The 15,247-nt window shown below is 30.7% G+C and overlaps 1 protein-coding gene across 1 annotated transcript; it reads left to right on the top strand.

The window, feature by feature from the left end:
• Positions 1 to 2,132: 2,132 nt before the first annotated feature.
• LOC128167392 (uncharacterized) lies at positions 2,133 to 5,557 on the top strand. Its single transcript, XM_052833094.1, has 2 exons — positions 2,133 to 2,201; positions 2,704 to 5,557. Exon 2 carries the CDS (start codon positions 3,137 to 3,139, stop codon positions 4,931 to 4,933), a length of 1,797 nt encoding a protein of 598 aa, XP_052689054.1. The 5' UTR covers positions 2,133 to 2,201; positions 2,704 to 3,136; the 3' UTR covers positions 4,934 to 5,557.
• The last annotated feature ends 9,690 nt before the right edge of the window (positions 5,558 to 15,247 follow it).

The following is a 15,247-nucleotide window of genomic DNA, read 5'->3' as shown; positions in this document are numbered from 1 at the left end:
TATGTTTTATATTCACGCTTGAACAGCGGTGTTTTGAGGGTCTTGCAGAATGCTCCGTGTGTTTCAGTCTTACGAAGTTCCAATGGTAGTTCATTCCACGATTGGGCATCTAGAATGTTTATAGGTCTTGCGCCGTATTAATTAGATAACCTCTTCACTACCAGCTTCCATTAGTCAGATGATGATCTCATTGGCCGGTTAGGTTGGTAGACAGAACACAAGTCATAGTTGAAATACGTATAAGTAATGAAATATAGTTATGGGGTAAATTAAATCACTAAAAATTTTTGAAAACAATTGAAAAAGTATCTGATTCAAAGTCTATTTCATTTTAATTTAACTATATTTGAAAAAATATGTTGATAAATCATACTACTGGAAACATGCGACTTTTATTTGAAATCAAAGGTCAAATGTAGCAACAAGTTTATTTACACTTAAAAACTGCATATAATGACTACTTTTCTTTGATTTAATTTCGGCGATTTTCAAAGCTGTGTCTATGGTTAAAAATTATATAGCTTAAACATTGTTGACTTAAAATGCAATCATTGGAGGCAGCGTTTAATGATTGATTATAGGAAACCCATGACGAAAGGATAATCTCAGCGTGCAAAGATCTGGGTTTTTTTCATAGACTTAGTTTAAGGCCTGAAAAGGAAATCATTGGTCTAGTCATAATGAAGTGAATTATAGCAGTTGGCCAATAGGTCTTCAATTTTAATATCACAAAAAGTAAATTCGTTGAAAAATAAAGTCTATCAAAAATGTCCCTTTTATTACTTTTGTGTACATTTCTCTCTTACTTTTGCCATGTAAGTATTTAAGGATATTTATGTATTTTCTCTTTTCATCTTCATCGTCGGTGATCTGCATGCTCTGTGCATTTCCCTCCATGTTCAAGTCTCCAAGGGAGCATTTATATTTTCAATAACAAAACAAATGAATTGAACCTTAGATTTAATTGAATAGCACCTACATGTATCTTCAAATCCTTTGTGGATTTGTTCTAATTGTACTTATTTTTAAATCAATTTTACCTATCTTTAAATCAATTATAGATATCTTCAAATGAATTAGAGATAGGTATTTTTTAATTGAACCTATCTTTAGTTCATTTGAAGATAGTTGTTATTCTTTGAAAGATAGGTGTAATGTATCTGTACCCAGGTTTCATTATTGTCCCCCGCCGCAACGCGGAGCGGGGACATAGAAATGCCGGGCGTCCGTCCGTGTGTCCGTGCGTCCGTCCGTTGCACTTTTTTGTAAGCGCTCTCATGCCTACAAATTTTGATGGATTTTCATTACATTCATACCAAATGTTTATACAACTATTACCTTAGTCAAGTTCGAAAATCAGCATTGGTCGATACTTTTTGTTGGAGTTATGGGACTTTAACCACAATAATGACTCTGTTTTATCCAAAAATTGATCTTGTAAGCGCTCTCATGCCTACAAATTTCGACGGATTTTTATTAAATTTATACCAAATGTTTATATTACTAATACTTCGGTCAAGTTCGAAAATCAGCATTGGTCGATACTTTTTGTTGGAGTTATGGGACTTTGACCACACTAATGACTCCGTTTTATCCAAAAATTGACCTTGTAAGCGCTCTCATGCCTACAAATTTTTACGGATTTACATGAAATTTATACCAAATGTTTATATTACTAATACCTTGGTCAAGTTCCTAAATCAGCCTTGGTCGATAATAGTATAGATCTATTGCTTGACCGGCGGGGGACCCAGGAATTCTATTCTTGTTTTGAAATAGGTATACTTTCTACATTTAGACTATTTAGAAATATGTTAATGTGCCTTTCCCTAGAAACAAGACCACAAAGTCAGTATGATGAGCTGTATGAACGAAAAGATTGACAAATACGACATTGATATGTGATACTTTGCGCATGAATGCAATCAATTATATATATATATATATATATATATATATATATATATATATATATATATATATATATATATATATATACATATGAAAATTGTATACTATGCAGAAAGTTCTTAATTTATGTAGGAGCAATGAAATAAAAACCACCAACATTTATCTCTTCTAGAGCATCCACTTTTTGGCTTTAAAAAAGTGTATACTAGTTTCATTTTGTAAAGGAATGTGTCTTAAAAAACGAACAATAAATATAAACAGGTTTGAACAGAAAGAAAAAATTCTGAAACGTAAGTGTGCTAACGATAATGAATTTCTTGTTTGAATGTTATATACAATGTATATAATTTTTGTTTATATTTCACTGACAGACACGTAATGATATACACTTTATTGTCAAATAATGTCGAATACAATATTTCTGCTAAAAAGGAAAGTGAAAGTAAAAAAATCGATAAATATTTTTGTTGTAAAAGGAGAAAAACAAAATAACACATGTACATTATATTTAGCGTTTTATAAAAAATTTACGTCGAACGAAACATTTAATGACAATTGTAATTGGATCACTAGAATTTCTCAAATACATGTATCTATGTTTGATAATTCTAGTGATCTTATACAATGAACTGATGCCAAACAAAGACGTTTGATGACAATAAAGAATGGTAAAAAGCAGGAATTAACATTTAAGAAACATAGGGAAATTTGTTAAATTAAAAAATAAAAACAATATAGAAACTTGAGCAAGTGTAGTGAATCGCTAAGCATGTTATATGTTTCTTATTTCAGTCCTCAACCTCCAAGGACTTGTGTATGTTCAAGATGATCCATGTTTTATTGTCAAAATTCTGACTGTACAACATATATTGTCAAAACATGAAGTGAAGAGGAAGGTAAACGATTTTTGGGTTTAGATAAAGAACTGGAAGTTCAATAACGTCTTGTATATAAACAGAAATTTCGTTCTCGGAGAAAAATCTTTAATCGTCAACTGATATTTTCACAGTAAATCATGAAAATGATAGATTTCGTGTATGGAGTGATGGCTCTAACAGCTTTCCAGCTCTTGCCGATACTCTTTTACATCTATGGATATTTGGACCAACAAACATATGTGTCATTCATTCATAAAAACTAATTCTACGACAACTCAGAAGAACTCGTTCTTGTTTATTCATATTACACATTCATTTTATTTAGTACATATATTTTTTTAATTTTCATGTGCATTAGTTTCATATTATTGTCGTTTATGAAACGTGTTGCACGTTGCCAGATACAATGTTATCGTCCTTATTTCCCGTATCACTGCATGGTATGTGTAGTTCCATACGTTGTAAGATACACCTACATAACTGCCTACATATCAGATGACATTATGGCTGGAATGGACTGGGAACGTTTGTTTCTGGTTTTGTTTTCAATTTTTCGGTTTGTCTTATCTTTCTTTTTGTTAACTTTACAAAAGTACAAGCTTTGGAGGTGGATTTTGTACATGATAATGACGGTGATTCATTTGTTAGTATTCACATACTTTTTTTATCTAATGTGGAACATTTGTGTAAGTTGGTTAAATAGTATTAAGAAAAGCAAAGGAGAATTTCTTACAGAGTGGTCTTACGTCTATTCCGAACAATTAGACGAATTCAATGTGAGTAAACTAAACACACATATCAAGAATTTCAGACTTGACCAAATGTTATTCATGAGAACAGGACATAAATCATATCTAACTCAAGATTTATTGAGTTTGCAGTTAAAAGACAGATGTGAAACAATGCGGCCATATCAGCGAGAAATATATACTGTTGGAATTGGCGAGAGTGTCAAGCTGCCCTGCAGTGCAACTGTGCATACTAAAGCCGCAATAACTGTCTTATGGTCCTTGAACGATAGTTATCCTTATTATAATTTCATTACTAAAATAAGAAATTCGTCTAATATTTTTATAACTGAACTAGATATTGATTTTATTGAAAATTCTGATTTCGGAGATATCACTTGCTCTTTTCGGCTCTATGAACATTTCGGCGAAAAATTATTTTTTCAGCACAGAATGGCATCGTCTTTCATTAAGAGTTCTGAATTTCTCATAGCACAGTACAGTGTGAGAAAGTACTCTGGAAGGGAATTCTATATATATGCAACACCAGGGGGAGCGATTGATATAAGATGGAAACGAATGTCATTTAATAGTGATATAGAAGACATTACTCAGTATTATTACGTTAATGGAGTTCAATTTAATCGACCAAAAGATTCTCCATTGTTTTGCTCAAGTTTATCATATCTTTATATTATTTTCGGACAGGCAATGAATTGGTTTGATGTTCCGTATCTTTCAGAGTCTTCTCATATTTTGTATAAGTATTTTAAAGTATTTGAAACTCGCTTTACGGAATGCGCGGGATACAATGTGTTTGGAATCCACACAGTCGTATATTTACGACGAGTTTACGATTCAAAAAGTAGGTCATTTATCTTAAGAGAGGTCCAACATCCAGACACAATATACGTACTACCAGATACGGCATACTTCTACAAAATGGACAACGCAACAAAGGCCAGAAAGAAGGAAATCATACAAAATCTACAAACACTTGACTTAGATTATCAATGGTTTGACAACAGAGATACCTGTATTTTAATAGCACGTATTGTAGGCGAACTGATAATATTCCTCACTTTGCTTTTATTATTGGCTTTTTTTCTTGATAAATGCTTTAATTGGTACGGAAAATTCATAATTCAACCTATCAGAGAAATGGTCTTAGGACAACCATTTGATTTTACTTCTGGAAAGTGTGGTCCTTCGGTCTGCTGTTATGTTTTATGCGGAGATGCTGATCGAAATTCGGTTTATCATGAACTCGTTATTCCACTGAGAAAACATGACGTTACGACGGGTTTTACGTTTGAGGAATCCCATATCAACAGAAGTGGAAAGTCGGTATTTGAAATACAATGTGAAATCCTTAAGCAATGTAAGCACTTGATTTTTTGTGTGACCACCTCTTAATTGAAGGAAGAAAGATTTGTTGATATTCAATTAGAAACAGTGCTCCAATGTATTAAAATGGGATTCATCTCTTCAAATAAAGTATTAATAATAATTGCTGACAGTTGCGATTTACCGGACAAGATAAGATATAACTTACCAGAAGCAGCTGCAAACATCCATAATTGGGTTTCAATAACAAAACAAGATACAAGAATCAGTCGAATAGTAAAGTGGATGAATAATAAAAGGAAAGACATTCAAAAATCAGATACTCCTTTATCTACACTTTTTTTCGGATAAAGGGTTGCTTTTATCACATAATAACGGTATATTTACAGTACTTTTATTACATTGATCTAACATCATGCTCACACTGTTATTGTTAAGACTGAGCAATGCATTATATTTTGTAAATCATTTGAAACAATTATTTGTTCATTATTGGTTGTTATTCCTAAAATTGATATTTTTATGATAGGCCTTACTAGACGACATAGTTTTTGCCAAACCGATTTGCTAAAAACGTGTAGTATAGAATCATTTTGTTATGATATGTTCGCAATCTATATTATGCTTATGGATCCTTATACAATTATTATGTTTGACATGTTGTAATATTTTTTTATTGTGCCATAAAATTTCTTAACATCCATTTTTTCTTTCCTGAGATTGGATGACTAATATCAGAATTATTAATTTAGGCGAGAAATCATAAGAAAGTAACTGAAATATATCATAGATATAGTTATACTTTTAAAAGATATACTAGTAATCACATTAAAATTGTTTACGTGTTTATAATACGATGTATTCTAGAGAATGGGGAAGTTTTTATAAGAATATTTTAGTCATTTTGCTAAGTGGATAACCACAGCGTAATAATTATAAAATAAAAAGATGATATCCCGCGCAAGCTCGGGACTGAACACTTTACACATTAATAAACATTAACAACCTTTCAACTTTAAACTACATATTACAGAGCAAAAATATTATTACTAACTACAATTACTATTTATTATTGAAAATATTATTTCTAATAACAATTACTTAAGTCATCGCAGGGATCAAATTTTACAATCCACATTTAGACTTAAATGCAGCGCTTTGAAATATCACCTTTCCTCTCGCAATATAGTTAACAATCCGCTCTGCACATGCTGAACAGTCCACTTTGCACATACGGCAAATCTGAAACAAACGACACAATATTCTCGAGTGTCCTCTATGGCAACGCACTTTTTTGAAAAAATTACGCAAAAAAAAATTCAGATGCGTTAAATTTTGGACAAAATCAACGCACTTTGAAAAATTGTTTCAAAGTGCGTTAAATTTTAGACCAAGTTAACCCACTTTGAAAAAAAAATGTCAAAGTGCGTTATGAAGGTACATCAACATTTTTTTACTATCGACACACTTTGAAAAAAGTACATTGAAATCACAAATTCTGGAATTTAATTCCTAATTTGGTGATAGTATGACGATTTGTTAAAACTAATGAATCTAATTTACCGTCTTTGAAAACGGGGATAGGGGTGGTAGTGGGGTACCAAAGGTACAGGTCAATTACCAGTACTGCAAGTCATTGGTAACAGGAAGAAGGCCCCCTACCCCTCTTTTTTCCTTCCAATAATAGATATTATTCAGCAACTTAGAGTAAATGTATAAATTCGGGAAAAGAAATACGCTTTCTTGTAATTTAAGTACGGTGATATTGAAAAAACGAGCTGGTCAAACAATAATTTCTCCAATGGTATGTTAAAGAATCTATAAATGTTTCAACTTAGACCCTCTTTTCAAATTCTAATCAAATAAATTACTTTATAATTATAAAAAAATCATATACATTGACAAACATTAAACTATTATAAACTTGAAAATAAGCATTAGGGTGTGATTTTTTCTCTCTCGCAATGATCCTCTAAAAGATCATATTGTTTTTGATAACCATAACTCACTTATCCTTTTTTCACATCATGTATGTTTATAAGCACATGCAATTGACTACAGTTGAAATATGTTATACATTATCTCCATTATCAATAAGTAAATTAAATAATGTTCATTTAATTTCTGGCACAGCACGATGTACCAGATAATTAGTAAGATTGCTGCACAAAAACATATATTGAATAAAGAAACACTTGTTGCACAACATTACGAGATTCACTGGACTCGGTTTAACAATTGATGACGTCACAGAAATATTTTAAAGGGGCGTGGTCACGATTTTGGTCAAACATTATTTTTCTGATTGAATAATTACAATGCTTCAGTCAGGCAATCTTAAAAGGCAAACAAAATTTGAGTGTCATTTGTTGAGTTATAAGCGAGTTACAGAGCTTACAATTCTTTGACATGTAAACAAAGCTTTTGTTTACATTTTGAATGTTGAAGTAAAGATTTTAAATTTAAACCTAAAATGAATGTGTTAAACGTTGGGAATTGTTTATCTATGCTTAAAATGAATAAGAAGATAGAAAAATCAGCTCGAAAAAGGATTTTAATTGATAAATTGAACCTATGTAAACAAAAACAGGACACGAGCCTTGTTTACATGACACCTATTTGTGAGCTCTGTATCTTGCTTAAAACTTAAAGACTGACTCTCAACTTTCATTTGATCATTAGAAGTGCATTTTAAAGCATTGTAAATAATAGAAATAGAATTGGACGAAAATCGTGACCATGCCCCTTTCAAGCACTAAAAATAGATGGGAAAATACAGACCTAAATAAAAGAGTATACACAGGAATGTAACGAGTTCATGTTATTTAAAGATCTCTTTGTGTGTTGTCATGGTTGACGTCAGTATTAAGAATAGGGGAATATCTTTAAAGGTTATCCTAATATCTGAATTAATCTGAAATTAGAACTGGGAAACGTAAGTATTATTTTATGTACAGGTACCGTATTTGTATGATGGTAAGCTTTTAACATTGTTTATATTCAAACTTTTACAGAACGGCGTTATATGATGTATATGTTAAAGTTAACGTTTGTTTAAAAAACAGCAAATGAGAAGACGTATTGAAGAGGTCGTTTATACTAGAGAGTAGGATATTTAACACACTTTGGTAAAGTTTCTTACACTTCCATTCAATTAATTAAATAGATTTTAGTGGATAAATACATCATGTTATCAGCTTATATAAAATCATAAAATATCAAAAAGAGCCAACTTACTGGCCATTCCGCCAAAAACAAAAGCAAATCCAACTCGTGGTGTCACATTAGGGCGCCCCCATTTTAAATGGCATTGAGTTCAATTCAGTTAAACAAATCAATTTCAAACTCTTAGGACGACAAAACTAAATACTCAATACACGTTTTTAACAAAGCTTGCAGAACGAAGTGATTCATTAATTTTTTTATTCCTTAAAACAAATAATATATTTTATATAGAAAGCTTCAAGAACATTTCGCTATTCTTATCACTTTCATAAGAATATAACAAAAAAGTAGTACAAGGAGACAAACATTAAAACTCTACCGAAAAATTCAAATGGCTGAAGAATTTTTCGAAATGAGAGACTGAGTTGTTTTTTTCTTACATTTCGACATCGTCAATATTAATTAAAGGGGGTACATTATGGTTGTGTGTTAGTGTTTATTATTTACTAGTACCTATGATTCGCTAATTATTATCATTTCAGTTATCAAATTCATATGAAAGGTGTAAATAGTACTTGTTTTTTGTCTTTGAAATTTACATAGATATTTCTTAGGATTGTAATTGTTGGATATGGTATGTTTAGCTATAGAATGTTGTCTTATCCATTTTCTAATTAGTTTCCGGAAAGAATGGCTATAGCTATAACTACGAGTCCTCTTGTTTAATAGTAACGCATTTAAAAGATATACATGTCTAGGCCTCAGAAGTACTGATATTAATTAAAACATAGTTCATAGAGAACACCAAATCAATAGATCGGTTCTGAATTTGTCTAATCGTCATACCCTCAGAGTTATGTTGCATTGAAAGCAAAATGATACTAAAACTGGTTGTTTTAGCAGTTGATAAATTAAACAACGGTAGCGTAGGTATTGACCAAGGAGAGTTTTTCAACAGCAATTCAGTATACGAGAGAAGAATTACTTAATAGCATTTGCAAAGTAGTGAGGAAGAGTATTCTAGGTCCATCGATGCTTTGAAACATAAAGGTTCGTATGATTTAGCATTTCGACTGATCAGGTTTACGTTAAAGAGGCTGGATGGTCAACACATTAAATAATCATAAGATGTCTTAGATTTTAATAAATGGATAAGATAGTTATGAACAATGATTAAGTAAAGGACAAATTCATACATTTAATCTTTAAAATTTGGGTACTTTTCTATATTTTTAAAATAAACAGCTTCTAGAGGAGACCATTACAGTCTAAAAATGGCAACAACCATCGAACCCTCTTAAGGTCACTTATAATTATGGGGGGAAATGGTAAAATATTCAATATTGTCCCATACTGATGATGGTGAGATACGGTGTCTATCAGATTGTAACATACATGTATCATTTACCTTGATGGAGGGTTGAATCTATGCACATTCGATATTTGCAATGTTAGGGTCTGATCGCCGCTGTGCATAGATATCGTTTTTGAACAGCCAATCTTCATTCAAATTTATGAGCTTACTAAAAGGTGGTCGAAAAATCCATGTTGAGACAATTTCATTTCACACTGAGGTGAAAATAAAGTCATGTAGTGGGGTTAAATGTTAATCCACGTTGTGGTGAAAGTAGAGTCTGGAATGTAAAAGGAAAAGACAAAATAAAGTGGAAGATTTCAGAATTATAAAGTCGACGTTGACACGGATGTAAGTTAAATGCTTGAGTAAAATGGAATGGAAATTGTGTCTACGTCGGGGTTAAAATATAAAAAAAAATAAAGAACCTGGGGCTCGTTTATAAAGGGTCGTATGTCCAGACTTAGCGCTGCGCCGGTGTTAATACGGGACTAGTTTTATTAAAGAGCGCATCTTTTCGTCCGCTTAAAGTTAAAGAAGGAGTCTTCTCGTTATCAAACATATTTCTTATAATCAGAAATTCATAAAATTTTGACACAGTATGACCAAATCGGATCATATGACCAAATGATTCTGTCAGTTTAATCAAATTTGACATTTTTGTTTTCGCATAAAGGTCAGGTCAAGGTCACTACCTTTTTCCTTAACGTAAAGGGTGATAAAAATAAGTGTAGCTCTTTGTATATATATTTTTTTAATTTTAAGATTCTATTCTTCAATGAAATGATAGAATGTCAGAATGTCTATCAGCTTATTCTACTATATATTTATACTTAAATTGATATTGCTTAGGCCGCATTTCCTCTAATTTTCTTTAATTTTGAAGAAATTTTGATTATTATTTTATGCTTCCAATAATGAAATATTTCTGATTTTTATGTTTTATGAAGACTTTATTTTAAGATATAAATTGACAGAAAAGCTAATATATTGATTATTTAATAAATGAGAAAAACTTATTTTAGTGATTTTTCACAAAAATCAATGTATAGAATGGGCGCTTTAAAAAGCTAATAAATATGTAATTTGATAGGCAAATCATATTTTAAAAACATATTCTGAAACCCAAGTATCATTTCATTAGTTCACATTAATAAAAAGTTCCACCATTAATGTCATTGTTTTTAAAATGCTAAAACAGACTCATTAATCTGCAGCAATTCTGAATTGCGAAACATGATGTTTTCCTACGCCAATATTATGCCCAAAATATAGTCCTAGTTAGATTCTAAACATTGATTACTATTTCTATGCCAAGTTGTATGATAGTAAAAAAGAAAGAAAAATATACTTTTTAAATTTCCTTTCATCTTGATTTAGTGAACAATTAATTAAATTTACGTTTGAAAAGTCGAAAACCAGAAAAGACTCCTTCCTTTAGCCAAAATTTAACGTCCACTCATAGGTAGGCGTAAGTTCGGACGTAAACATAAGTAAGCATATATATTATGAAACTACAATTGTATTTTATCACTAATGCGATTTAAGCTAAATGTTTTGTCACATTCAGATACTGAGAAAGAACGATTTCTACTTTTAATTGTGGAATTTGATTGCCACGGGAGTTTCTCCGGCATTAATGCGCACCAAGGGGTTTCTCCCGAATAAATGTAAGAGAGAGAGAGAGAGAGAGAGAGAGAGAGAGAGAGAGAGAGAGAGAGAGAGAGAGAGAGAGAGAATCATAATTTATATAAAATAACGTGCCCTCATTTTAATTATATGTGTTGCATTTCATATACTTATATAATATTTTGTCTAAACCATTTTTTCCTTTCTACAACATTTACTATGAACAAGTGTACGTAACATTTAGTAATAACTTAACCTTTTTAAATCTTTCATTAAAATTGCTTTCCGAGAAAATAACATATTTTTTTGGTAATTTATATATGAACAGTATATTTCTATAACCTACGATGTATGTACCTGTAGATGCATTAATATTGAATGCAAATCATACTGAAAATCAAAGCCGATTAAACTCACTGATACTAATGCACAACCATAAACTTAATTTGTGATTCTCTTTTTAAAGTGAAGATATGTTATTGATACATGGATTTTAACTACAAGAATGATGACACATTAGAGTTAAACAAGTCTGCATTTCAAACTGATTTGATAAATACAAATTCTTATTTCTAAATACTGGATACAGAAAGAGTAACTTATTATCATAATACATGTACATGAATAAAATACATTATATTGCGCTAAAATACAAAATATCGCGAAATGATTGAAAACAAAAATGCACTAAATTTGTTTGATAACCTCTAAAATTCATTTCAATTGAAATGCGCAATGACAAAGAGCGAAAAAGGTAAGAAAATCAGATGTAAACATCAATATGACAACTTGTGAATTTACACCGACTCAGTAAATCCAAAATTTCCCAAAATCATACGCACTTCACCATTTATTTTTGGTTTCCGTTTAATGTTTTATCTATTTGTATAATTTAATTTTGATATTATGTGTTTTTGTCCGGTAAATTGTTGGAGGAAAAGGAATAGTATTTAAAAATTTTAACCTTTGTGAAAAACAAGAATTTATCAAATCTAAAATTTTTTAAAATAAAGATTATACAATTGCTGGTTCCTCTTGAATTGATTAAATTTTCACATACTACATACATCTATACATTACAGAGTATTAGAAACAGTTTTATGCATGTGCAGTGCTGGGTTGTCAAGGACTTATGCTAAAGCTGTAGTCTAAAGTTTACGCCTCCAGTTACGCCGCTTTATGAAATGCAAAATACGTCCGACTTAGTTTCGGTGTAAATCCTCGGACTCGACTAAAATTAGACCTAAAATTTAGGCCTCTGCCATTCTGATTACGGGCCGCCAGAAGCCGTTATTTGATATATATTCAAATATTGTAACTGCGTTTCTGCAGGATATTTTTTTTAGAATGAATATATTTATATATTTTTTTGAATTCGAAGTAAATTTGCATGTAGAAATATGTTTAATGCCTTTTAAAAAATATTGCATGTTTTTTGTTTTACTCGTAAATGTAAAGTAGGTCATAGACTGTCGTGTTAGGCGCGTTTTTATCGAGACTATAATCTTTTCGGAAAATTTCGGAGTTTTTCATTCTTTTCAAAACAATGTATCGGGATCGCTATACGGGACATACTAAAGTCCTGAACTATTAAAGACCTGAATGACATGAACTTTTATACGTGAACTGATATATTTGAATTTCTGTGCTGCGTCAAATAAAATTACTTTGTGTATGTATTTATTATATTTTCATGTGAAATGTGATAGAAAAATATCATAAAATGACATCCATATCAATTATTTAGGCAAAAAAAAAAAATGAAAATTTGAATGGACCGGAAAAAATTAGCTAACCTGGTTTATTTTAAATTCTTTTAAGAACCTCATGCAATTAAATAACCGTAATAATCTTCATAAACTGAAGTGTGGATAAGTTTTATAATTCCATTTAGGAAAAAAATTGCTTTTTATAACTTCAAAATTGAGCAGATTCTACCAGATGAGCATGATCTTAATGTACCTTTAAAATCATCCATTTAATTTTTTTGTTGGTCCTTCAATTGGGCATCGTCACGATTTTGGTCAAAAATTGTTTTTTGGAATTTAATGTTTACAATGCTTAAGTAAGGCATTTTTAATATGAAACCAATATTTCGATTGTCATTCGTTGAGTAACAAGTGAGTTGCAGAGCTCACAATTCTTTACTATGCAAACAATGTTTTTGTTTGCATTTTGAATGTGGAAGTGAAAAGTCCAATTTTAGATCTAAAATGAATGTCTTAGACGTTATGAAATGTTAATTTATGTTAAAGATGAATAAGAGGATATACAAATCAGCTTGGAAAAGGTTTTTACTGGTATATTGAACCTATGTAAACAAAACCAGGGCACGAGCCTTGTTAACATAACAAAGAGTTGTGAGCTCTGTATCTTGCTTATAAACTAATGACTGACTCTCAAATTTTATTTGATCATTAGAAATGTATATTTAAAGCATTGTAAATAATAAAAACAGAAAAATAGAACTTGACCAAAATCGTGACCATGCCCCTTCAAATCATACAAACTAATGCTTGAAGTTTTTATTTAATTCAATAAACTGCAACAAAAATATCAAAATGCTTTGAAAAAAATAACCTTTAAGAGCAGAATGATGAGGTGAACTTTGTGTTAAAATAACGTACAAATCAGGATGTTCTTCATTTCTTCATACTTTGGGAATGCCCATACAATAACCATTAGAAATGCTTACAGTAACGAACTCGATTTTTAGTATCAATAGTAAAATGTTCAACTTCAAAACGTGTTGCTGAAAATATATTGAAATTTACCATAAAAATTAGTACATTCAACTCGTTATTGTCTTCTTTGTGGTGTGTTTTTTTTATGTAAACAACCAATGATGATTCATACAACATTTTTTTTCTTTTGCGGCCCATTTGACGCTTGCGTCAAAATGATTTCTTGTTGTGCTTCGTAAAACAAAGAGTGTTACTGAATGTTTGCAGTGACTAAAAGAAGAATGTTTTTTACAAATAATCTCTAGAAGGCTCAACGTGTTTGTAAATCAATATCTGTAAATAAATATTCCATTTTGGACTCAGTAATAAGAAATTTTCATTACTATTAGGTGAGTCAACCTAAATGGTATAAGTAGGAACATATTTATAAATTCTGGGTTTATGATTAATATTGATACACTAAAACAGATTAAATTGATTAAAAATTCTTGAAATGCAGAATGCACATTAGAGAATTGTAAATAAATAAAATTGAAAAGTGATAGGATTCATATATACACATTCTTAAAAAACTAAATAACATTGATTGAGAGAAGAATTAGTAAAAGTGAGAGAATTGGTTTCTTATGATTAAAAATATATGAATAAAATAATAAAATTCGTTCAATTTTATATAACTGCAAAAATAAGAAGTATGATAGAAAAAGGATTTTTAATTTGCCAAAAAGAAGATTTGGGAATAGGTTAGTCTAGAATACAATTTCAAATTTTATTTTTCCAAATCAAATCTATTCAAAAATGTTATAATACAAGTTTGCAAAAGCAAAATTTAACTATATCAAGTAATGAATATTTAATATATTAAAAAAATATCTGCCTCAAGTTTTGGTGATATCGAACATGAAACACACAACCTAAAAAGACCAGTCATCTATTGTTACCTAATGCCTGGTGCTCTAACCACTGAGCCATTTAAGTTACAACAACTATGTTCGTTAAAGGGGCATAATCACGATTTTGGTCAAAAATTATTTTTTTGATTTCAATATTTACAATGCTTCAGTAAGGCATTTTTAATAGGCAACCGAAATTTGAGAGGTATTTGTTGAGTTATAAGCGAGTTACAGAGCTTGGAATTCGTGTCTATGTAAACAAAGCGTTTGTTTACATTTTGAACGAAGAAGTCAAAATTTCAGGTTTAGACCTAAAATGAATCGGTTAAACGTTAAAAACTGTTTATCTGTGCTTAAAATGAATAAAAAGATAGACAAATAAGCCTGAAAAAGATTGTTTACTGTATAGTGAACATATGTTAACCTGCATCAACTTTTTGCATTTTTCCCGAGCTGCCTACGATCCTGCATGAACTTTTGAGACCAACCCTGTGGTATCATCTAGTGTTTACCCATAATGCACAAGCATACTTCCGTTTCATTTTTGTTCGGGCATTCAAGAAGAAAAGCCGCGTGCTTTTCTTCGATTAAAATATTTTTAGCCTGCGGTCTTAAAATGTCTGATTCATTTAAAATTTGCGTAAAATGTAATAGAGAA

The sequence above is a fragment of the Crassostrea angulata genome, chromosome 10, assembly GCF_025612915.1.
Source record: "Crassostrea angulata isolate pt1a10 chromosome 10, ASM2561291v2, whole genome shotgun sequence".
NCBI classification, from domain to species: Eukaryota; Metazoa; Mollusca; class Bivalvia; order Ostreida; family Ostreidae; genus Magallana; species Magallana angulata.
This window is presented reverse-complemented; position numbering and strand designations above follow the sequence as displayed.

What these genes read in the sequence shown, in the direction of transcription:
- LOC128167392 (XM_052833094.1), top strand. Translation starts at nt 3,137, where the DNA reads ATGTGCATTAGTTTCATATTATTGTCGTTTATGAAACGTGTTGCACGT.